The sequence below is a fragment of the Pelecanus crispus genome, chromosome 21 (assembly GCF_030463565.1).
Source record: "Pelecanus crispus isolate bPelCri1 chromosome 21, bPelCri1.pri, whole genome shotgun sequence".
Lineage (NCBI taxonomy): Eukaryota > Metazoa > Chordata > Aves > Pelecaniformes > Pelecanidae > Pelecanus > Pelecanus crispus.
The window spans coordinates 241,348-266,278 of record NC_134663.1 but is presented as its reverse complement, the minus strand read 5'-3'; the positions used below and the strand labels follow the sequence as shown (position 1 = coordinate 266,278).

General features: G+C 48.7%; 1 protein-coding gene across 1 annotated transcript in view; it reads right to left on the bottom strand.

Annotated features, from left to right (window-relative positions):
• Positions 1 to 24,061, bottom strand: part of ANK1 (ankyrin 1) — a 68,367-nt gene extending 44,306 nt beyond the window's left edge. Inside the window, exon 1 of the mRNA XM_075724125.1 lies at positions 23,936 to 24,061. Within this exon, the coding sequence (XP_075580240.1) occupies positions 23,936 to 24,061 (126 nt within the window). The remainder of the gene's footprint in view (positions 1 to 23,935) is intronic.
• Positions 24,062 to 24,931: the final 870 nt, after the last annotated feature.

Below are 24,931 nucleotides of genomic sequence, written 5' to 3'. Positions count from 1 at the left end.
CTACAAATGGTTTTGTTTTGTCAAGATACAAAGTTCTGCCTCTGACCTTTGGAGAAATTCTTCAACTGCACTATGATGTAGCTGTGGAGGAATGCAAGGCTCCTTCCTCTGCGTTGTTATCTTCCATGTAACTAGAGAAGTGATCTCCCAGCACCAGATGCTTCTCTGGCTGTTGCTAGTCTGTCCTCAGCTGTTCTTTTCCTTTCAGTTAAGGGAACGGGGAGTATAGTGTGTGCAGCAGAGACCCTTAAACACCTTACCCTGGAAAAGAGTAAATAACTTTCTTCAACAGTGGGCTTCAATATTTTGAGGAAACTGCTTTTGCTCAGGGAATGAAGCACAGCCCTTCCTGTATTCAGCAGTTTGAGAAAGGATGCCAGGATGGGTCCAGGGCTGAAGCCACTGAAAGAGAGCTGCTCCCCTCTGAGCACTCACTGTGCCCTCCTGGTACAAGCACAAGGGTACACCAGGGGTTCGCCTTACTCCAGCATGTCCCCTTTCTGCTTACAGAGGAAAACACTCCCTGTGCTCCTGTCACCTGTTGAGGCTCCAGGGAGCAGCCAAGCTCCCTGGTTCTGGTCAATAAGCTGTTATCTTAGGAAATGTGAATGCAGTTTTAGAGCTGAGTCAGCAACAGAAGCCAAACAATTTAAATCCTTAGCAATTCTGCTACTGCTGCCCAGCCATGGATAACAGAAGGTACTCAGATTCACACAAGGAGAGAGCTGGGATGAAAAACAGTGCCGCTGTCAGGCTGCTTCCTCCTGTTAAGAGAGAACAACAGTGATGCAGGCATAAATAAGCAGATAACAATGCTCTGCAGTGCTGAACTAGACACTCTGCTGCTCAGAGCAGGCAGTCCTGAGCACAGCAAGGCTGAGGCTTGCTGTCCTGTGGCATTTGTGGTTTCTGGCATGATGATCCATAATTTCACAGGAAGTCCACAGGAGCTGCTGCTGCCTCACCTCTCAGATGGCTAATCCCTCAGCTTCCAAAGTGCTGGAATCATCAGCCATGAGCAACAGAGAAAGCATGTGAAAGGTCCAGACTGACACCTGCTCTTCAGCTTTCTGTCAGAGGAGGAGCCATGCAATGTTGTGTGGTGCGAAGGGGACAAAGATTTGCTATGCACAGATTTTCCAACCCTTGCTCTCTTCCTAGCTGCCTCTCCATCTCCTTTAGTGGGGGTGGGGGTGGGAGCCAATTTACAAGTCCTTCTCCCACACCAGAAGCCCAGGACAATTGAAAACTTGCAAGAAATCCAATGGATTTGGTTTGCAAAGCTCAGCAGCCAATAGACATAAGAAATCTCTCCCCATCACACCCCCGATCTAAGAAACCGTTTCATGGTCATCCATCAGTTCAGAACTATTTGAGCTGTGAGATGCCCAAAGGAAATCCAGAAATACAAATTGAATAGATGTTCTTCAGGCTGTGTTTCTTGAACTGTGCAATGTTGCCTCCAAAGGCATGATTTCGGAGATGAAGCAGCCTGCTCTCTTACACCAAGAGACAGCTGCCTTGTGCCAGCATAACCACAGTTTAGTTCCTGGAAAGGAAGCAGTCTGAGCCCAAAATCGGGATGTTCAGGCAGCCCTTCGCCCCTCCCTGCACACATACTGAGCAGACAGACAGCTTCATAGCATGTGCCTCTCTGGCATCTTATGACATGAGTCACAAGGTGTTCTTTTTGCTCATCATTTGGATGAGCCAGGCAACGCGACTGAAAATTTCATCACACTTACTTATCTTATTTATACCCATTCAGGCACAAGAACTCAGGAAGTCAGATTCACAGAGTGAGGACATGAAAGAGTTGCAGAGCTCCCAAAGGAAAGGAGTATTCACGGCCCATTCTTTATGCTATGGCTTAGTTCTGTTTCATCGTGGCTGCAAGGAAGATTTCTGCACAGACAGAAAGTGTTCAGCAACCTCTGCACTGAGCTCTCCTATCCCGTGGACCGGAAGATGTCTTGCCCACAGGATTAACATCCACTGTATTTCCCCCTGTTAGAGACCAGGCAGTTCTGAGAGCAAAAAGCATCACCTTACTCAGCCTGAATCTGAAAAATCCCAGTTCTGGGAACTCAAGAGTTTGGCATTATGCCCACAATATGGGCCAAGGGCAAACCACTTCTTAATTACTGCTTATGGTGCAGATTTCTGCTTTCACTCAGGCAGGTACCAATCTTAAAGACATAACTAGACCCTCATCAGACTGCAGTTAATCCACCCCAGCTATTGATCCCATTGGATCCACTGGTCCTGCTATAACTGCAAGATTACAGATCCACTGAGATGCCTAAATGTTAGACCTATTTGGGGATCTCAAGATGGAGAGATATCCAGCACTTGGCTGTCGTGCATGCCTGGAGGCAGTGCAGACTGACCTCCTGTGAGAGCAGATGAATGCATAGTCCCCACCTGGCAGGCTGCACTCTCTTGGAAAGCAATCTTCTGCTCTGCTTCTGAGCGTCACGCAGGAGAGCAAGAACTCGGCTCTCACCCCACACTTTCAGTGTACCTTTACTCTCAGCAGTCACCTGGTCTCTGAGGTCTGCAATGTACCTGGATGCCATGGTCTGCACCAAGACCTTCTTGCTCAGTCACGTCAGTTCAGGCAGTTTGACAAGAACTTAGAAACCATTTCTGTAAACATCTTCCCTTCAGATTTGTCAAAATATTTTCTTCTGGGCTTGGACCAGCAAGAAAAGCCTTCAACCTCCAGGCACTCTGTGAGGTATGCAATCCTGTCACCTGCTTTTGCAGCAAACCTGCCAGGTTTCCAGAATTCTGCATGGAGCTCACAAAGGAGAGGAGGAAGTCTGTATTTCAGTATTCACAGCAAGAAACAAAGTTAGCTGTACACCTGTGATTTGACACAGTCATTCTCTGGAGTTTGATAAAGGGCTCATATCTCAACAAGAAGGCAGGAAGGTTTGTGCCAAAAATGAAACTAATTCCAATTGATGTTTACACCACATTCAGCTGCAACTCGTTCAGCTTTTTCCTCTGGACAGACCTGGCATGCAGGTGGGCAGAATTAACAAAATGAGCAGAATCAGCAAGAAGCTTGGTGGAATTATACATGCAGCCCAGCCATTTGTAGGCAACATCTGTGACAGTGACAGTACTGGCTGCGGGTTACCGTAAATTTGTGGTCACAGATTCAAGGTACAATGAAAAGAAAACAAGTCATGGGAAGTCTCCATTCTCTGCATATCTCTAATTGATCTGGGTCTTCTGACACCCCCCTCCTGGGAGCTGGATAAGCAGCAACAACAACTGGGTTATGCCATCAACCACAAAGTCCATAATAGGCATTCCAAAGAATATGTGTGAAAACTATAAAGTGCTAGCAAAACCCGTTTGTCACTAACATTTGCTCCTGGGGATTGTTCAGGGAGAGTCATTGAGATTATGATGAAATATTTATACTGCAGCAGCTCACAGAGCAGGACCTGTCCCTGCTCTTCTGGTTCCTATGCAAAAAAAACACCAAACCCCAAATACCTCCCTTCCCCAACAGGGGGAAAAAAAAACCCCAAAACAAAAAACCAAAGAACGAACTAACTAACTCTTCTCCAGGAGCTCAGAGCTTCAGGTTCCACCAAAAGCAAACTCCACACTCACAAGGTCACTCCTCTCTCTCTCCTACAGGTGATGTCTAAAAGGATCGTGACGAGCACACACACTGGCACGGAGCTGCCCTACGTAAGTAATCCCCTGCCCCAGTAACCAGCTTGCAATGTGTGTAGAGCTGCCCCTGTGCACAAGGGCCCCCTTGAGAAAAGAGTTCCAAGAGAGACCACTGCTGTCTGGGCTGGGGTGGTACCAGGGAAAAGAGTTTCAAGGAGCAGAACTTGGGCTCTGAGCAGTAGCCAGAGCTGAATACTGCTTCTGCTTATGGAAGAGACCGAGTGCCAAGGACAGGCCCTCCATAGCCACAGCAAATAAAGGCTGATGATTTTGTCTTGGCCCCTACAAGACAGAAGTCTGGGACAGGGTCCCTGTTCCCCGTTACCTTCCTTGCAGTGCTGTTTTGATGCTTTACTATTTAGCATAAACACATGCCGTGTGTGTGGTTGTTTTTACCCAGAGGCAATTAATACTTGAACAGAATGACGCCCAACTTAGTAAGACTTTTGAGAGGGATGAAGGTGGAAAAACATTGGGTTTTTACTGTTTCCCAGACTATAACTGAAGCACTTCACATATAACTGTCTGAGCTCAAGGCCACATTTTAAACCACCACAGGAAGTTGCAAATGAAGGAAGCAGTCAGAAATTTTCATGCGCAGCCCCAAGTGCCTACTGATTAGACACCTTGCAATCAGCAGGAGTAGGTGTCAGCAGTGTCTCAGTGGGCAAGGCACACGTACAGCTTCTCTACCTGCAGTGCTTGGCTCAGAGAAAGGCAGTTTCTGCAAGGGTGGAGCAGCTGACTCTAAGCAGCTGCTGCTCTCCGCCAATAAATCCACTCAGAGCAGTAACCCAGCTCCTGAGTGACTGTGCATGACATGACAGCAAGGCACACTGACCAGCACAACAAATACTCCAATATTAACAGGCCCAAAAGATGCAATTGTTTGCAGAGAGCAGCTCTGCAACGTGTTTCCAGCCTCTCAATCGTGCTGTCCTTGCTCTTCCTGAAGGCTTAATCCAAGCCTTCTGAACTAAAAAGTTAATGCTCTGAGGTCTGGAGTGCAACTGCACATTCCTACTCCTTCCCAAAGTCCAATCCTGTACAGACATCTAAGAGCTTGGAAGCCTGTGCCTTTGTGCATCACCTTGCTGAGCAAGCAAAGGAGCCAGATGGTTTCGTGGATGCATATCCATCCATGTTCTGATGACTACATGCAACTTTTTGTTGTGATTAGCTCTTCCGGATACCATTGATTCATTTATTTCTTGAGCACCCTTGGCATGCCTGGACAACCCGATACGAACATTACAGTAAGAACAACAGCCCACAACACTGCATCCTGCTCACAGTACAACAGCCTGCACCTTTCTCCAGTTACTGCAGTGCTCTGAAGAATAGTTTGGCAGATCTGCAGAAAATCCACTTGAAATCTTGAAAACCATGAGTTCCATTTAAGGGTAATTAATGAAGGATTCAGAAGACATGTTCACATTTCTGTTGTATGCCCACAGCCCTGCTCTCACTGATCAGTGTTTAGGATGATTTCATCGCACAGTAGCTTTTCCTAAGGTCTAATTCAATTACATAAGATGCCTCTGGATGAGAGAAGCAGAGGCCCAGAAATACTCACTCATACACCACTTTGGAAAGTGAGCAATTCTGCAGAATAGGCGTGAGGATAGAGCTCCATTGACCTAGCAGAGCTAATGGGAGTCTCACTATTGTTCTAAATTTGAAGGAGATCAACTGTTTTCTTTCTCCCAGTGGACCTTTTTCACTGAATGTCTGCAGTATCAGCATTTTTCCCTGGCCTCAGCAGTAAAAATTTGGGAACAAAGCCTCTCTGGAACCTGCCCTTCAAAACTCTGTCAGCTACCATACAGGAGATGCGGGGGTGTTTACTGCTGTAAGTGAACTTTCCTTGCCACCCGCAAAACACCAGTCCAACTGCTCCTCTTCACAGCCTAGATGAATCCTTCTCTGGAGAATGGGATCTGAACAAATCATACTCCCTCCAGCTCTGCTCTTAAAGGTGCCCACCACACACCTGCAACTTGACATCTCCCAGCAGGACAAAACTTCTAGCAGTCACCATCACTACAGCACAGGTACAGACAAAACTGCCCTACCACTGGACACATCAACTGTGCACTCTGCAACGTAGCACCCATGAACCAGCCCTGACATATTTGCAACAGCTTCACAATGGCTCATTTACCGACTTCTTAGGATAACGTAAGATGCTACACCAGGAAGGCTGGACCTCTGTGCTGCAGCGCTTAGGTACCCACACCAGTGCTAACCCCCCATGCCGCAGAGGGCAAAATCTCTCCTACACACCTACCCTGTGAGCCTCGTTTAGGCAACTCTTGTTTAGAAGTCACGGAGCTCCCACACAAACAGTTTTCTCTTACCACTGTTCCCCTAACCCAGTCCCCACCATTCCTCCCCCCAACATGTGCTGTAAAAATGCAGCTCCACAGCATGGGGCACTTAGGACACTGCACAAAGGCCAAAGAAAACAGGGGACACTTTTCCCATAACTTGCGTAGCGAATGATTTAATGTTCTCTTCTTCAAATGTCATCCAAATGCTGGAAAAGAAGCTCTGGGCTCCTGGAACAGTAGCCTTTTTTTCCTGCAACATCAGGCAAATGCTTTGGAACTCACCAGCAGGGTAGTGGGGCCATTTGCAGGCTCAGCCCAGACAGCAACATGAAACAGAGGAGAAATTCCATGGTTTACTTCAGAGGAAAAGATCAGGGATGACCACTGTCAGGAAAGGGCTCTCTGAACAGTCTCAAGAGATGGATGCCGTGAGCCTGACACAGCGAGGACTTCATGGTACAGGGACTGCATATCTGACCTCCAGAAGAGGCCCTTTCTTAAGAGAAAGGGACAACGATGATGAGAAAAGATGGAGGAATCCCAAAGACATGCGTACTTATGCACCACGCACAAACTCACAGAACCCTTCTTAACCAAGGAGTCAAACAGGCCTCTGCAAAGACCCTCTGTGGCCTTTCCCAAGGCAGCCTGCTTGGTGTTCGTACTTGCCCTGAGCCTTGATGTGCCTATAAAAGTATACATACAGAGATGGGAACAAGCTTTCAGATTTCTGGGCACACTGCCTTTGTCCACATCCCCCCTTGCTACACCAGGCAGCATTCAGACCTTTTGCAGTTTATTGCGGAGAGCTCATGCATCAGACAGACCAGGACATGTCCTGAAGTCCCCTCACTCGCTGTGTGGAGTTCAGGACAACAGGCTTGGCTCTTGGAGTCACGCTTGCTTGAAATTTCCTCCGGCTGAGACATTCAGTGCGTCTAATTCAGCATCTACAGATGCTAAGCCAGCTTCCCAGAGTGCCAGTACTGCCGTACTGAGGCTCTTCCAACTGCTCCAGCAAGCACATTAGGCTTGCCTTCCCAGGAGGATGCGGGGTAGCAGCAAGGGCACAGCAGCAACACAGGAGGTAGCCTGAAGACATCTGTTCATTCCCCTTCCCTTCTCTCCCAGTTGTGAAATGTTGTCAGCACAGCAATGGGGAGCAGGCTGCAGTCCCCATGCTTTGCCCATCCTTCCAGAATGTGCTGAAACCCACTGGCCCCGTGTCAGCTTGTAACCCTCGCTGAGAGCCACCCCAGCACTACCTGTAAATGAAGGAAGCCTCAGTAGAGGGCGGTGAGGAAGGACATCACACACTCTCTCACTTTTCAATCTGCTCCCGAGCCAGTAGAGTAGTACAGACTGAACATACTCACTTGGCTACCCCCATTTTGCCCAGAGAAGTTGTGGATGCCCCATCATTGGAAGAGTTCAAGGTCAGGTTGGACAGAGCAACCCAATCTAGTGAAAGATGTCCCTACCCACAGCAGGGGGGTTGGCCTAGATGACCTTTAAAGGTTCCTTCCAACCCAAACCATTCTGTGATTCCATGGTTCTGTGATTTTCTATGATACCATGGTTCTATGTCCCATAGAGACAGGGAACTAAAGCACAAGCGGAAGTGAAAGGGAGCAAAAATGGGACCAGAGAATAGCGGTTCCTGGATCAGCTTACCCTGATCTAAACTCTGGAAAACTTGTGCATGTCAGCAGTGGATGGCAGTTCTTGCTCTCAGTCCAGCATCCAATTCTGCATTGCAGAGCAGGACCAGGCAGAGTTTAGGGAACAGGCACTGGCAAGTCACCACCCAGGCAGCAGTGGAGAACCCCAAAGTTCTCCTACGAACCCATGCTACAGAACAAATCAGGTTTTGTTCTCCCACAGGTCTCCTGCAGCCTGGCAGTAAAATCAGCTCAGAGTTACTTCAGGGTAAATGCACAAAGAGAAAATTTAATTTATTATAATGACTTTCATGGTCTTTGCTCCACTCCTGTCAACAACATCCTTTTGCCTGCCTTCCTACTTCTCTGATGTGCACCCCAGCTCCTCTGTCTTACACCTGCAGGCACAGCTCAGAACTGCGACAGTGTAAACGCAGTCTGGGAAAATACCATGACATGCTGCAATAAGGAGCTCCTGAGAGTGGACCCCTGCACACACAGACCGGACATAGCCCGGATCCTCAGTTAGACCTTCTGCAGGAAATTGCTATTGAAAAAGTCCAATTATGCCCTAAGACAAGCCTGGTTTATAGGCCACAGCTAGTGCTATGGAAGCCCTCTGGAGACAGGAACTTCACCTGATTCTCAGAGATGGGCAATGGAAGTGCACTTTTTTTTGCACTTAACATAGAATCATAGAATGGTTTGGGTCGGAAGGGACCTTAAAGATCATCTAGTTCCAACCCCTTGCCGTGGGCAGGGATACCTGCCACTTCAAGAGCATGATTTCAGAGATATTACACAGAAAATAGATATATCTGTTGGAATGCCCCTTCCTGTAGGAGCACTGTGTACCCAGCCCCATTAGGGAGCATAGCCTAGCTTTGGGGAAGTTAATAAATGTGTACATGGAGGCAATGAAAACAGAAAGCACCTTTTGTTGCAGATGAGTTTGTAATTCATGTGATTGCATAGAAACCCGATGGTTTGCCACACTCACCACAAACCATGGTACAGCATATTACTGCCACCTTTTCATCTCCTTTAGTCTGCAGTGGCCAACAGCACTGAGGCCACAAGACCGACAGCTGGATGTCTATGCTGTAGCAGCACACGGAGCAGGTAGGGCGCTCCAAATTACCTGCTTTCCTTCATCAAACCAGCCAGCTGTTCCTGAGTGCCCACCACTACACCCCCAAAGGACATTTGCTATGTGCATGTCAGTGTCACACATGTGCCTGTCCCCTCAGCGGACATTGGCTGGAGATGCCAGGATCACCCAAAAGGGAAATGCTCACAAACCAGCACTGAATTCCCAGGGGCAATTTCACAGCACACAGTAAGGAGGATGGGGCATTTTGCCAAGGCAACACAGCTTGACAAACTAATAGTGAGGGCCAGCAGGAGACCCCTGATCATGCTGCTGTAGCGCGCTGCCCAGCCAGACCAGTGTTGTATTTTCACACTGTTTAAAGCTCAACTTTATGTTAACTTCTGGAAATCCAGCACGTGTGGAGCTGCAGGGGACAAAAGAGGCACCTGAGGCAGACATCCCAAGGGCAGGCTCACCGGTACAGTGTTAGGCACCTACGGAGTCAACACTTGAAGCAGGGCTTGCTGTCTTGGCTCCCTTGAGAGCCAGTGGAGAGAAGCAAGCATTTCTAAGGGTATAATTCAGCTGACCTACTTCCACGTGCGGTGCAGCATGGGAAGGACTCCCTCCTTCTCTCCCAGACTGGAGGGAGAGAGCTGAGGTGAGCCGTTCGGATGCAGAGGTCTGCATCACAGCACCCCTAAACTGGGGCAGACTGTCCTGTTACGCAGCAAGAGACCCACATGCCACTGGCAGCACCAGGCGTGCTCACGTCCATGATGACACTGGACAGTGGTGTGTGGAGAGCAGCTCTGCTCTGCCCCAACACACCCAGCAACACAATCCCATCCCAGGAACATCCAAATCCTCTCAGCTGCTGCTGCCATGGCAACGCCAGAGAGAGGATCCACCAGCCTTTGATGTGCTGATCTGTTTAAAGCATGCAAAATGCCATTCAGAAGCCGGGGAGCTGCGTGGAGGAGCACCTGACTTCCCTGAAGATGGAAGACTCTCCAAGGAGCAAGGATTAATGCATACTGGCAGGCATCGCTGCCATCTCCTGCCACAGCAGGTCATTACCAGCATGCTGTTGTTTCTGTGCTCCGGCTCACCCACTTAGTGGAGTTTAATATTTAACATCAGACAAGCTGCTGTTTCATGGGGTAATTTGGGTTATTAATAAAAAATCCTCCTTTCCTCCCCCCAATGATTCAAAAATAAGATGCTGTTACTCCAGGTTATCAGTGCAGGCAGCAAGTGCTGGGACCGGAGCACCACAAGAGTGGTAGCCACAGAGCAGTTAATGGGGACTCAGGAAGGGCTGTTACATGCCACAGAAAAGCCAGCAGAGCCAAGTAACGTGGCATAACGCTGTCCCCATCTCCCATTGCATCGCAGGTGGAGGAGGAAGTAATTCCAAATGACAAACAGGCTGTGCAACCCACAGGAGGAGCAGGCTGTTAGATCCCCTCTCCAGCAGCTCACAGAGATCCCCTGCATTGCAAGGACACCTCCAAGCTCAGAAGGACTGCACAATTGCTTACCTTCAAAGATGAATACTCTTGTAGCATTTAGCACTCGGATTCCCTGAGGCTTTGCAAAAAAGCAACGCTGTCAGTGCCAGGAAATGCTGGACACTGACCCCTGCGTACCACGTGCCCTTACTGAGCTACCAGGTTAGGGTGGTTCAGTACAACCCAAGAAGCACTGAAATGTGAGGGCACAGAGGAAGATTTGAAACATTTGAGGGGGGTTTATGCTAGACTTCTGACAGAATTTGCTTTACAATATGAAACACAGAAACCTGAAGTAGTATCCTACAGAGAGAACATCTATGTATGTCCTGCACTCTGCCATTTCCACCACTTTCATCTCAAGACTCAGCCTACTCCACAATTGGAAAGTTTCCTCTAGATTCATTCACCCTCTCGCTCAACTAGTGTTCCCATACCCAGAGTGAGAGGAGGCAGCCTTCAGCAGACCACAGAAATGCTACAGAGAACTCAAGGAACTGGAGAAACAAGGGACCTGAAGGAAGCAGAATGCAATTACCTGAGAAAGATTTTGGCTGAACAGAGGAGTCAATCCACATACGTGCGCATGTGCGCATACACACACACACACTTACTTTCTTGGGAAAAGCATCACAGGATCTTTGACAGCAACTATAGAGGATGCTGGATACCAGGCTCATAAAGGCAGCTCAACCTGAAACCTTTAGATTTCTTCCTTTTAAGTTCTTGGAGTATAGGGGGAGTCTAAGTACCTGCTTTACAGTGAATACTCTGGCTGTGCATGCCTGTGAATGGAATTAAACAGTAAAGAAAATCCTATTAATTATCTCCTCTTCCGGCTTCCTCAAGTTCTTTTCAAAAGAAAAGAGGACCCGTTTTCACCTGCCAGCAGATAGAGGTTGAGAAAGATATTTTGGCCAGGATGACCACTGTGGCAGAGACACGAGGGCACACTGGTTTCATTGCAGCTGTTTTGCTGCATTACCTGCTGACTGTGTTTTAGAGTGTGGGCCTGCTGGAAGCCTGCAGCATTGTAGTCTGTTCTCCTACCTCTTTGCAACCCTTAGTGCCTCTTCAGAGGCACAACATCCTCCGAACAACATGTTTGTATGCACATTTGTTCATGCTGGTCATCGAAAACATAGCCAAAATTAGGTCCTTGTTTTCATGGTTGGGCACCCAAAGAGATTCCATGAATCGCTGTCACTTCCTGGCAGCTCCCAATCACATCACTGACTTGTCATGTACCTCTTTTAATTTAAACATAAAAATGATACATGCATATTTTCCAGACACTTTTCATCATTAAACAAACCTAACATTATCCCAGTAACCTGCTGGCAAAGCTCAGGAGTAAACAGCAGACAGCTTGAGGGTGGGGAGCTGCAGTGGCTGCAGCTGCAGAACTAGGACAAAAAGTGCATTACTTGCTTTGTTTGGGTTTTTTCCCCAGAAATCTGGTAAGAACAATAAAGAAAACTCTGAAGCATCCTCCTCTGCTGAGCTATTTTTTTTTTTCTCCCAGTATGTTACAGTAGATAATTTCTGTCAAGAACAAACTACAGGTTCATATGTTATTCCTGGGCACGCTCCTTCTGCTCCTCTGTGTGCAACACTGCATTTATTTCCAGCAAAATGGACAAAACACACCACCTCTGCAGAGAGGAAGTCTGTTCGGACTAAAACTCCCAATATGCAATGCCCCTTCCCAATGAATGGACGTTATCTCCAAGCTTCTTGAGGAAGTTGCTTCGCTATTGCAGCTGCAAGCAGAGCCTCTGGATCAGCTTGCTCTAAGTGTCCTCACAGTACTCTCAGCTCTAAAGCATGACTTTAAAGCAAAGTGAATTAGTGAAAGATGCCAACTCCTCTGCCCAAATATCTGCACTTCACCCACAGCGTCTGTGGCGGTACAAGAAAGGCGGAATAAATGTCCCTCACGTGCCCCACTGCTGCTGCCGATGGTGGTGCCGCACAGGGCGCTGACCGGCCCCATCGGGTCGCACTGCTGATCCCTGCTGAAATGTTGTCAGGAGACAGTGAATGCTGCTGCCTCGCATTTTGGATGGAGACAGGGTGATCTTGTCTATGCCTTATTGAGCTGCTGCTGGCCCCAGAGAACTCCTCTGGCAGGTCTGAGAGGCATATCTCACCATTGGCAGGGATGAGTTCACAGGTTTTGAGAAGGGAGTTTTGCTGATACAGTGCTGATGGGAAAGCAGATATTTTATTCTTTTGTCCTGTGGTACCGCAGCTCCTCTTACTGCAATCTCAGCTCTGCAGCCATTTGACAGCAGGCTTGACAGGAAGCCTTCTTCCCAGCACTCACAGAAAGGGGGTCAGCCTGATGACCATCACGTTGCTCTTTAACAGGAGCATGTTGCTATGCTTCAGTGCGGTGGCATGTCCAAGCTGCGTGTAAAGAGAGCTGCCATGCCATGCTCCACTGAGCAATTCTAGCCTGGGCCAAATCTACTGTCACTGTGAGCTGAGATGATTCTGCCAGGAAAAGAGCTGAAGAATGAAAAAGCCTAGAAAATTATAGCCTGCAGGCCAAATACAGACCCAATGCAGGCATCTCCTAGAGCTGAAATACCTCCATGCCAAAGATAGTGGCCCACAGATATCATTTCTGTTTCAGCATTAAAAATGGGAAGCAGGACCATAACACTCCCCAGTGCAGTAAAAGCAAGTCCAACATCAAAAGCCAGCTAGGTAAGTTTTCCCTTTCTGAGAACTCTCTAGCACACTACCACTCCACACTCCATTCCCCATGCCCACTGCCAGCTTGACTACTTTCATCCACCACAAGGCAAATGGAAGGCAGAAAGAAAGACAGAAAGAGAGAATGAGAGAAAGTGAGAGAGCAGAGAGAAAGAAAAAAAAACCAACACCCCAAACCAAGAGAAACTCCATGCAGAGATTCACAAGTCTGACACTAGATTATTGAATTTTAGCATCTTATTTAAGAACACACTATTTACTGCTATAACCAAATCCATGGAAATAATTTACAGTACAACATTATTGATTCAAATAGCAGAGTAAGAACCTAGAAAAGGAAGAGGTGTGCATATGGTTACAGCACCCAGTAAAAGCGCACACTTCAGTCATCAACAGAGTTGATTCCCAGGCAAACCAAAGGAAGATTCCTTTTATTCTCTCCCCTCCCCATTCAGATGAATGGGAGAAAGAGCTTGGCTGGCCTCTCATCTCTGCCTAGAGCTCTGACAGATGCTATCCAGCAGAAGCAAGGCACAGCCCAAAGCAGCCATTTCTCTGCTCCATCACTACAGCTTGCATGACACCTGCAAAAAGAGGGACAACTGACTTGTAAGGATTTGCCTTGTGTTGCAATATATATCTTCACAGTTTTGATATGTTGCATGTTAAGATTTTGCTTCTCCCAGCCAACTAATACAAGGTGTTAAAAAGACTGGTAGTTTCTGAATCTTTCCACATGCTGATAACACCAGCTTAACTTTATTTTTAAAATATTATAGAGAACAATGGAGCAAAAGGGACTGGTTTGTTTTGGACTCTCCAGTTCCAACAGCAAAGCCAGTCATGTTCAATGTCCATCCAAAGCACTAGCACAAGAATCTCTTTCTTTGCAACTCCTAAGTCAGAGAGACCATGCACGCAGCAGAGCAGACTACAGTACCTCCAGCAGCATGGCCAAGGCATACTGCAGGAAACAGCACGACAACCTCACCACAAGAACCTCACCAGCACTTTACCCAGAAGGCTGCTGGAGAAGAGGAGCTAGCAGGTTGATGGTACATGCCTTGTGAAATTGCCCAGGACCCTCCATATTTGCACAAGAGATTCCAAGGTCTCCAAGTGCCATTCACAACAGCTAACCTGTAAACAACAACTTAAAGCTGGGCTTTTAAACTAGCATCTACTGCTCAGCAGAACAGTTCCTCCAAGCAGAGCAATGTAGGCATGCGAGGACACAGCTCTCAGGCCTAAGAGGCAGTGCCTGCAGCTGGAGAGGGAGGAAGGAGAGCAAGCTACTGAAGTATCTGAGAAGACATTGAGTTTAATAGCAGCATGTTTGGAGACGGAAGGGTCAAATGCTTGGAAAGCCTCGTACAGCACTTCCCACAACACTCGCCCAAGGCAGGGCTCTGAGACCCTGTGTGACCACAGGCTGGTTCAGTCAATGAGAGAGTTGAGCAGACAGCTTAGTCCCTGCAAGGTGACAGCACAGACACTACCCTCTCCTCTTTCCCAATATGTTCCTTAAAATAGATGACAGACCCTCAGAGTACATCACATCCAGTGCATTAGGGTGCCAGGCATCTGCACTGCCTCAAGGTCCGTGAAAGCACCAGATGACACGGGGGTAGAATTGGAACGAGATCTAGGTGCAGCAGTCACGCTGATAGGTCGGTGTCTTTGCTGCCCAAAGGCAGCAGACGGTATCTGCACAGCGCTCAGGGGGTATCCACAGAAAGGGGCAGTATCTTTCCTGTGTTCAGAGATGCTCTGTTCAAGTCGGGAAGTACACTGTTAAAGCTGAAACTGTCCTTAGCTCACCCCACACCTGTCTGTCTCACCCACCAAAACAGCACATTCTCATAGCATTTATCTTATTCTTTGCTTTGTGCTGTAATCAGCAAGTCCTGGGAAAGACACAATGCTCCCCATTCCAGGCATGGCATCATGACAGAACTAAATGGACTCTGAATACACTATGCATTTATTTCCTGCAGAGTATCTGGAAGCCTTAGTTTTCTGGACAAATGACACTGTAAAAAGGTGAAAATATTTATTATTCCTTTGCAGACCATCAGATTAGTTAAAAATCTAACATAGTTTATACTCTGCAAAGGGTTTCAGCACTCTGTTCTCTGCACTTCCCATTTAAAGGGTCCAACATATGCACATGAATGCACCCTACGAGCCCTGAAAAGTCCTGTCACCACAGTGCAGTGAAGGACCATAGCCTTCATTTCTGCTTGCTGTCTTGCTGCAGTACCTTTTCACTTAAACAGGAGTCTTCTCAGTGACCTGGACACACACGCACACTCACAAACACATGCACGCGCACGCACACTCTCTCCTCATCTCTGCATAAATATAGAAACCTCGTCTGTTTTCTAAATGCTCTCCTGCTGCAGCATTCTCTCCCTCTGCCTCCCAAGGCACTTCGGTGAATACCTGCTGGCTTTGTTTCTGCTGTAGATTTTTCACTGAGGCTGCAACATTTGAAGCCATAGATTTAACACAGACCCCTACATTTGCAGCCCCTACACTGAAATGTATGGCTCTGGCTTAGTGTTTCACTCAGTCAGCAAAATTTGGCTTGCAAATAGGAAGGGAGTTGAATTTTGCTGCTGTTTGCAGTGTTGTGGCTCAAAACATGACATAGTTCAGCTGTGAAAGGAAATGTGAATTTTCAGGTGGTTCTGCCATACTGTGCAGTCCCCTTTTAAGAGAAGGTGTCAGGAACTTCTCTGCATCCAGGAGGCTGCCCTCTACTCACCTAAGGTTTTAACAGTGCTGGTCTATGCAATCCAGGGTTAATGTTTTCAGAATCTACCCTCATGGCTTTTTGAGAGCTGGAGGTGAGGACTGCTAGAGAGATATAAGTAGGGCAGGGAGCCCAGAAATCTCTGCAATCCTTGACCCATCCTTCCATCACGCCCCCAGTGATGCTGCACCTTTCCAGACCAGCACGGAGAGAGTACATTTCTGAAGAACCTTGACATACTTAGACAATTAAAACAAATTAGCATAATTCAGACTAAACTTCTAATTTTAGCACTCTGTAAAGCTGCTTTCCTTTGAGCTCAGATCCTAGCTTGCTGTACCTCAGCTTCAGCACACTACAGGCGGCTTCTTACCGTGAATAAACTGAGCCCCACAGGCTATCAAGCATGGGACTTTCACAAAGGGCACTGCCCTTTGCTTCTTATCCTCCTGAAGGCACTTGCTCGAGACAGGGCTCGCTCCCTGTACACAGCAAGTGCTCTGCTTGGGCAGACACCTTGGCCAAGGGAGCAGGCACTGAGGGTAGGGCACCGTTTGAAAGAACTTGCTCCCCAAACAGATTTCTGAATGCTATGAGGTTTCAAACATTGCTCACCTCATTCCAGTACCTTGACAACTGGTAGGCTCACCAAGCACACGCAGATGCCATTATTACCTGAATAATTTAAGAGCCTGCAGAGCAGCAGTGCAGAATGGCACCAGCTTCCCCTCAGTGCCTCCTCCCCCATCAGCAAGTCCCTGCAGCAGCAGGGTCTGCTCTGGCCTGACATCCCTCACATCCAGATGCTGTATGCTGCTCGTGTTCTACCCGCCAGCCACTCCCCCTCCCATCACGGCGCTGCATTTGCCTCCTGCCTGGAAATGTCAGGAAAGGAGACAGGCACAGGCTCTAAAATGCCTTGCTAGCTAAGTACTGTACAAGCTGATCTTCACTTACAACTGACTTTAGTATTTGTGGACAACTATTTACTGGGAAAGGGATGGAGTTCCCAAGTCAAACATGATTCATTATATATTAGCTCACATTATCTGAGCGACTAGGCTCTCTTGGCACCATATCCTGCAAAGGGCAAGGCAGACAGTGAAAGAAGAAACAGGTAAACACCAGAGAGGAACTGCTACCGTATAAATGTTCTGATTTTTCTAATTGGGCCATTTGAGAGAGCTCTTGGTCTGTGCCCACTGCAACAAACCATGCTCAGCCTCAGAAACTCCTGTAACCTCCCCACCGTGAAGGAACACTGAGAGCAGTATAATTTATGCATTGCCATTTTCCTTCCTGCACACAAATATGCCATGCACTGTCCTCTGCCATCCCTCCCCCGCACTTAATGCAAACACTGGAAAGAAAATACAAATGCTGGGAGCACAGCTGCTCCCATTATAACCAGTGCATGCTGCATTGCAACCTAATAGAAAAATGCTAGAGGGTGATTGTGAGCAGCGGCGAGTGAAATTGGACAGAGTTTAGTCAAAGGTAAGTTTGAAACAGCCTCTTCTTCCTGCTGCCTCCGTACCAGAGAGACACAGAGAGAGAGGGAGTGGAAACCTTAGTGGGTTGTGAGAAAAATGCCCCCTTACAGGCCTCAGACAGCAGAGCAGTACAATACAGTGTAACACTGATGCTTTTTTTAATCCTGACAGCATCTCCATTTGTACAGTGGCAGATCAGATAAACAGCATCAGAGGAAGTCAGCGTCACACACAACCCCTGTACTTCCCAACCCAGCCTAAAGCAAGAACTAAATATTTATTAAGCTTCTGTGAATCAGAGGTCTGAATCTCCTGACAGTGCAGCCAGCCGACGTAATCCTCCCCAAATCCTGATGGGACTTGCTTCCCCAACAACCTTGAAAGAGCTTGGAGGGTTACAGTTACCTTGCAGTCACACAAAGCAGTTCCACGTTGGCACACTGGGCAGAGGTGGGGTGCAAATCCTCCGCAATTGCTCCATCACCGGGTCACCTGTAAAGGAGCTCATGCTTTGCCCCAATTTGCCAGGAGCTGTGTACACAAAACACCTTCCCAGCTTTACACACCGGACATTTACAGCAGAAAAGATTCAACACTGTACTGCTGCTTTGAACCTAGCACACACACAACCCCCAGAAAGATTTAAGATGGCCCTTTGATTTGCAAAATTCTTTTGAAAGCCTGTATAATAGCTAGACAGCTAATGATTGAGCCCATTACTAGTCACAGAGTTTAATTCTTTGTCTACACTGTCCTTCTGGTAACACATTCAGAGTGGTAAAAGCTAGGGCTTCCTTGAGTCTCAAAGGCTTTGGCTGTCCTGGTATCCCATGCCCCTTCTCCCTGCCATTGCACAATAGCATCGTGTTCCAGGGAGAAGATACCAATTCCTTTGCAGAAAAAGTGCCTCAGACAGAGAGTACTGGAGTCCAGACACCCAATCCTGGCTGCAAAGAGCTGCTGCCAAAAGCTGGAGCGTGGCTGGAGCACCTGGTGTCCTCATGGCCTCACCTAGTGCTGATCTCACATGGTCCTAGAGGTGCCTCCTTCAGTGCTGTGCCACACCACAAGCCGGTTAACTTCTCAGGGAAGGTGCCTGCACAGTCATTGCTCTTGCAATGCAAGGAGAGGCAGGAGGAGTTCTGGCTGATGGAACCAACAAAACTTGCAGTGGGAGACAAGAGAAGTCGCAGCTGGAGCTGTTGCTCTAGGAGCAGGCAGAGAAAGGAGACAAAGCAGCTTTGTGCTCTGAGAGTCTGCAGGTAGCATGGTCCTTTCTCCTGCTGATGAGCTCCAGCTTGCAGGTTAGATACCAACACAGCTCCCAGCCACCAGCGAAACCCTGGGTGGCTGACAGCCATGTCACATCTTTGGCAGGATCTACTGCCACTGAATACAAGAATCCAGGTAGCCCAATCCAACAACCATATCAGGCCAGACATCCATGGGAGGAGTGCACAATGGTGCTCGGAAGTCCAGTTATCCTGGGGCTGTTCTGAGCCATCTGCAGCCCAGGTCTGCTGCAATCCTTTGCCCTCCTTCTGTCCATCACGCTCTTCTCTGCAGCCCCTCTAGACCCAGTGCAAGCTGAAGGCTGCTGCTTAGTGACAGCCCTTGGAAAGAATGGCAGGCAAGCAGAGAGAATAGCCCCAGTGGCTTCTCCTTGGCAGCACTCCAGCAGCAATTTCTCACCCCAGTTTCCCATGTGCTTATTGCATAATTCTGACAGAGGTGTCTGGATTTTCCATCTCAGGGATCCTAAGCTTGGACTTAAGTTCCACCCTGATACAGCTCATCAGTGAGCAGCAGGTGAGCGAGCTGATTTGCTTGCCACACCACAAGCACAAGCGTGGTCACCCTATGTGACCGTTTGATTGTCCTACTAAGGAATCATCTGTAATTGCTCCTCTGCCTGACTGAGCTTGTGGCTGTTGTTCCAAACTCTATTGTTTAGATGCCCAAGCAAAACTTACTCTGAATATACTGAGAGAATGTATCACATCTTTCATACTAATAATTTATCATTTAAACGTTGATAGCAATTATCATGGGAATTTCCTTCTGAGCCTTGATTAGATTGTTATTTAATCCAGTAGCCACAGTTATGCTGCGCACACACTGCACATGCTCTCACGTGCACTTGAGGCGTTCTTTGGACATTATTAGCATTGCTGCTGTTACTGAAGAGCTATCGGTCTTATTTGCTGCACAGCACTACTGTCATAGATGTTTTAGAGGTTCCAGCTTCCTGCTCCATGAATCCCGCATGCCCACTTGCCAACTGGGGAGCACAGCTGGCATCTGCCTCTTTGTACTCCTCAGATGAAGATCTCTGCCCCTCTTCATGCTTCACTGGGTATTTGGCTGAATTTGGTACCAGAATAAGTATACTTCAATAGGAAGAATGATTTTCATATAAGTATTAACTTTTTTTTTTTTTTAATTAGTCTCAGTCAAAGCTTTTCAGGTTGCAAGGCATTGCAGGCACTAGCAAGCTATCTTGGGGGCACTTGGTACAGCTGCAAGTTGCTTGTAGATGCACGTTTGAAACAAAGGGCGAGCCAAGTACCCTGGATCCCAGTTTGGGGGTTAGACATTTTGGGCTCTTTCTAACAACCCGTTTGGTAAGCTCTGCTAATGCTTCCAGAATTCCTGGAAAGGGATTTGGTTCATTTTCTGCCTTTAATAGATAACCACAACAACAAGCCACATGCAACTCAAAAAGGACTCGATAACAGTGTGTTCACATAACAAGTTACAGACCTGCCTCACAAATTGCGTCAAAACATCACATCTCACAGTGTGTTGTGCTGCTCCCCACTAATCCTGCAGACGGCAGGACTGTATCTTTTAAGTGCTCTGCATGACTTCCAAGTGAGGGCTTTCTGCCTCTCGAGGTAGTCTGAACGCAGCACACCCGCAGTGATAGGAGGAAAGTGTTCTTGACCATCCTTACCTCCCAGAACTGCAAAAAAAAGACGAATAGCTGCATCCAAATCACAGATATTGCTACTGTCCGTCACCACTTGCCTGTCAGTGCAGCTGGCCACATCAGAGACTCCACATGCAGACCAGCAGCTGTAACTGAGTGGCTCTGGTCCTCTGCGAACTGGCCATCCGAGCAAAATGCACAGAGATTTGAAGCTAGGGTACTGCAGCAGGAATAGCAAGAAGCCAACCCAGATGATGCCTGGCAAATTCTCTAATGGCAGTGAACTTCTATTACTCAATTCACACCCTCCTTTGCTCAAGGGCCTGCTCTCTGTCACACCTGCCTGTTTGCAGGGCACCCTGAAAAGCCACCAACGTGTTATGCCAGACCTCGTAGTTCCTCACAACTCAGCACTTGCACTAAATGTGGGCATGGATGGGACTACTGAAAGCTTGCTCCCTGGGGTGATCCTCAGACTGAGGCAACCTTCAGCCATGCTGCAGAGCCCACAGAGCAGGAGCACTCTTCAGGACATGGCTGGCTGTTTAAATGGGCACCTCGGCCCAAAACACAAGTGTGGCTAGGCTGCACAGAGAGCCAGCATGAGTGGCAAGATACCATTCCTTAAATCATTGATGCAACCCCTGTCAGATGAAACATCAACTCTCATTGTCTGAGTTACAAAGGCTGGGGGTAGGGAATACTGGAGGAGCGACAAGGTCATACACCTGGACTGTCCCTGTGCTGAGACACAAATGAGAGGCACACGCCACAAAAATGGACAGTACAAGGTCAGTCGGGTTCTCGTTACATGCACTTAATAAAAAAAGCCAAGAAATTGTCATGGAAACTAAAAAGCAACAAATATAATCATGGTCCAAAGAGAAGGGGTTTGGGCAACACAGCATTAAAGAACAGAACTCTCTGCCTCCAGGTATCCCAGGACACAAGGTTCTTGCAGGATTCAACTGTGCAGTTCATGGGACACACAATCACACAGAAATGGCTGGAAATGCTAAAGGATACAAAGCTCCCGTGCCCCAGGACAACATCAGCTTGCACAGGATGAGAAGAAAGTTGTTCTGGGGCCGTCACCTCCTTCCTCTGGCCATCTCCACTGCTTCATGTCATGGCAGCACTTCCTTGGATCACAGGTTACCCCTCTGCTAATCACTTGCAGCGGTGAATGGGGGGTTCGGTCATAAACAGAGGCACTGATAGACCACACTGTACAAACACAGAGCAAACAGCCTCGCCCAGAGGAGCCTCTGTCTGTGTAAGAAGCAAGAGACGACAGGCGGGCACGGGCGGAGGAGCAGAAGGGCCCAGTGACACAGCGGTGGTTTCGGTCCATCCCAGCGGCCAGCGCAGGAGCCTTTCGGAAGAGGCCTTTTGCACAGACATGGCCCGAGCCCCGTGCAGACTCACCGGGCGCTGACAGACAGCCAGGCTAACACAGATTAGACCCCCACAACCGCTGCAGCAGAACAAAATGAGGAACTCCAACACATTCCGGTAGCCCTCAGCTTGGCCCCAAGGAGACTTGTACAATAAACCAGTGCCACTAGAGACATTCAGGATTTGGGGGCAGGGGATAAGAAGACAGAGCTGTCCCTGTAGCAAAATCTCCTGGTTTGGTGGTTCTTCGCGCCAGCACCCCTTTACAGGCCTCTGGCAACGTGGGAGCCGAGCCATTCTGTCAGCCTCGGGTAAAAGAGGGCCTGCAGGGAAAAGCCGAGGGCCTGCACACCGTACGCAGTTATCGAAGAAGGCAGCGTTCAACACGGCAGTGTGACAGCTTAAAGACCCCACACCAACTTCCTAGCTGCTGCCTGCAGACTTCACGTCTGTCCTGAACATGTCCACTCGTCTCCCCCTAATTAGCTGCTCTCCACAGACACAGACCCCTCCTGGGCTGCCCTGGTCAGACGGCTGGGCATTAAGAAAAGCAGACATCCTTACACCCAGCTTTGGTCCCAAGAGGAACAGGAGGGTGAAAAGGGGCTCTGCCCACCCTGGCCATAGTCACGCACCTGCGGGGCAGGCAGGCCTCCCTTGCCGGCACTTTCCCTGGCTTCACCACGCAGGAAGGGACAGCTGACGATCAGCTCCTCCTCAGCGCCCCAGAGCCCTCCTGATTTCTACAAGGAGACCTTGCTCAGTGCTGCCCATGCTGTGACAATCCCAAACAGTATAGTACAAAAGGCATGTTTATCACCGTAAGGTCTATCCCATCCCAGGGAAGCAGACCCCTTTGGGTGTATTCAGTGGTGCTCCTCCAGCCCCCTCGCCTGCGTCACCGTGTCTTGGCAGCAAGTGCAACTCGGGTCTCTCACAAGGAGCTGATGAGAAGGTGCCCTCTCTAGTACCTTCCACATGGGGAAGTCCGGACACTTTGCAGGTATCTTTGGATCTCCTAACCCATCACCAAGACACATGTGCCCTGTGCTTCTTGGGGGGGGAAGGCAGAAGGGAAGAGGATGGTTTTCTCAAAGACTCATGGAGTAAGACTTCATCAGAAACAGGGATGAATGAAATCTAGGAATTCCAGTGTCCAGGACTAGCCCAGACAGCCTGAGCCAGCAGCTGTCCAGCAGTGTGGCAGGAAGAATAAAAGCCTGAGGGCTGGTTAGCGGTGCCGGTCCCCAGCATCTCAGCAAGACTCTTCGCAGCGCTCTCGGGGCACAGCTACTGAGATGCTCCAAGCAGCAGAGCTCTGCTGTGAGGCTCTTGCTCAGAGGGGGCACATGGAAGTCTCCAAGTCTTTTGCTAAAGGCAGAGGAGAAGCCCACCTAAGACAACCCTGTATTGCAACCTCCTCTCACATACATCCTTGCTTACCCTTGGTTTCACCTCTCTCCTTACTGCCTCTGCATTGGTGCATAGCACATACAACCTCGGGCCCTGCTGTGAGAAGAACATTCAGTTCAAGAGGTCTTCAAGGGGCAGCAAAGCTATCTTAGTACCATGCCCGCTCCTGCAGGAAGCTGGCGACCGGAAAAAAATGGCAGTGACTTTCCAGAGAGGAGCTACAGCTTGGAACAGCTGGCGGATCCAAGGCTCCAGCATGTCGGTGTGAGCAGAGGGGAAAGACACCTATTCCTGCTCCTGTCCCCCCGCCAGCGAGTAACGTGCCTTTGCTGGGAGGGATGACCTGTGGCCCACTCACAAATGTAGCCTGCCCTAAGCAGAAGCAGAGGCCACAGTCCCCTGCACAAAACTGCTTTCTCTGTTAGTGCTCTGCTCCTGCTGTACCCTGGTTTCAGTGTTCTGGCGGAGATCAAGCAGGGCATGGAGTGGACATCAAAACTGCTCCTTCACTAGAGAAATGGGTGGGGGTCTCTTGCCCCTTTGCTCTGCAGGCACAGAGCAACTCTGGGAAACTGCATGAAGCTAGAAGCCAGCAATTATATCTTAGAGATCAAATCTGTTACTGGGCTGAGTGAGTCTCTTCAGCTGCCTTGGCAAACCCCTTGCTTCCTTTCTCCCTCCACCAGGCTTTTTTATGCCCCCCTCCCTAAGCTATCAGGGCAAACAGAAGATTCCTGGCCCCAAAAGTTGTCCTCTGTTTGGCAGACTGTTTGTTGTGCTGATTGCATGTAGATTTGTACAGGGACCAGACTGCCCCTCTGTCATCTCCCCCCCCACACCCCCCAAAACGCAAACAGCACTCACTGCCACAAGCACAGGCATCTGGATATAGGGCTGCTTGCCCAAGTGCCACTGACCTTTTTCTTCCGGTCCTGGGAGCGGTTCCTGCGCTTGCGATTGGATTCTTCCTTCTCCTTCTGCTCCTGCAGAGCCTGAGCCTCAATATCTTTGATTTTCTTCAGCTGCTTAGCTGCTTGAGCCATGGCTGGTCAGACTGCAGTTCCCTCCAGAGCTCACACCTGCACTTTCCACACAGCACCCTCCAGCTCCTGGCCAAGAAAGTCCCTTCCCCTAGCTCAAATGCCGTCGACCCAGATGACTGTGAAACCAGTAATGGGAGGAAAACAGAAAGCAGTCAGCAAGACCCAAAGGGCAGCTGATGTCTCCAGCTAATTGCTAGATGGAGTCTGGGACACCTTTATAAAGCATTAATAATCCTAAATCCAGCTGTTCCAGAGGTTCTGTGCACCATTGCAGCAGCCCCTGACGGCACTGGCACATCATGCAGAATCCTCCTTGTGGGACAGGACACCGGGCTGGTGCTGTGCTCTCTCCCTCACTGTCTCTTCTGCAGTACGAGAAGAGATGCAGGCAGTCAGCCACAGGAAGGAAAATAACTCTCAGCAATTAATGCATGATGACAATAGAGAAGCAGTGAAAAAGGAGGCTGATGCATTTCATCCCGACTTCTGGGTTCTCTGTAGCAATGCATAAAGAACAGTAACCTGCATGCAGTCAGTCAGTGGCTTTCCCACTGCAGTGCTGCTGAGGCAGGCACATATTCCAATCTCCAATTTTCTTCCTCTCAGTCACTCTCTGTGCAGCAGCCGCATCACTCGCTAACTCTCTGGGTTATGATTCCAGCTCCTTTCGAGGGGAGCAATAGGGAATCGCTGCATTGGTTAGGAGGCAGGCAGCATCTCTGCTCAGAAAACAGCCGATACTGCAAAGGATGTGCCAAGTACTGGAGCAAAGTGCAGCTTAAAAGCATCCTTTCCTCCTCGCATCTCTCCACTGAGTGAGCAGCAAGGGGAGGGGAGGGATCTTGGCTGTGAATGGGAGACAGAAACCAA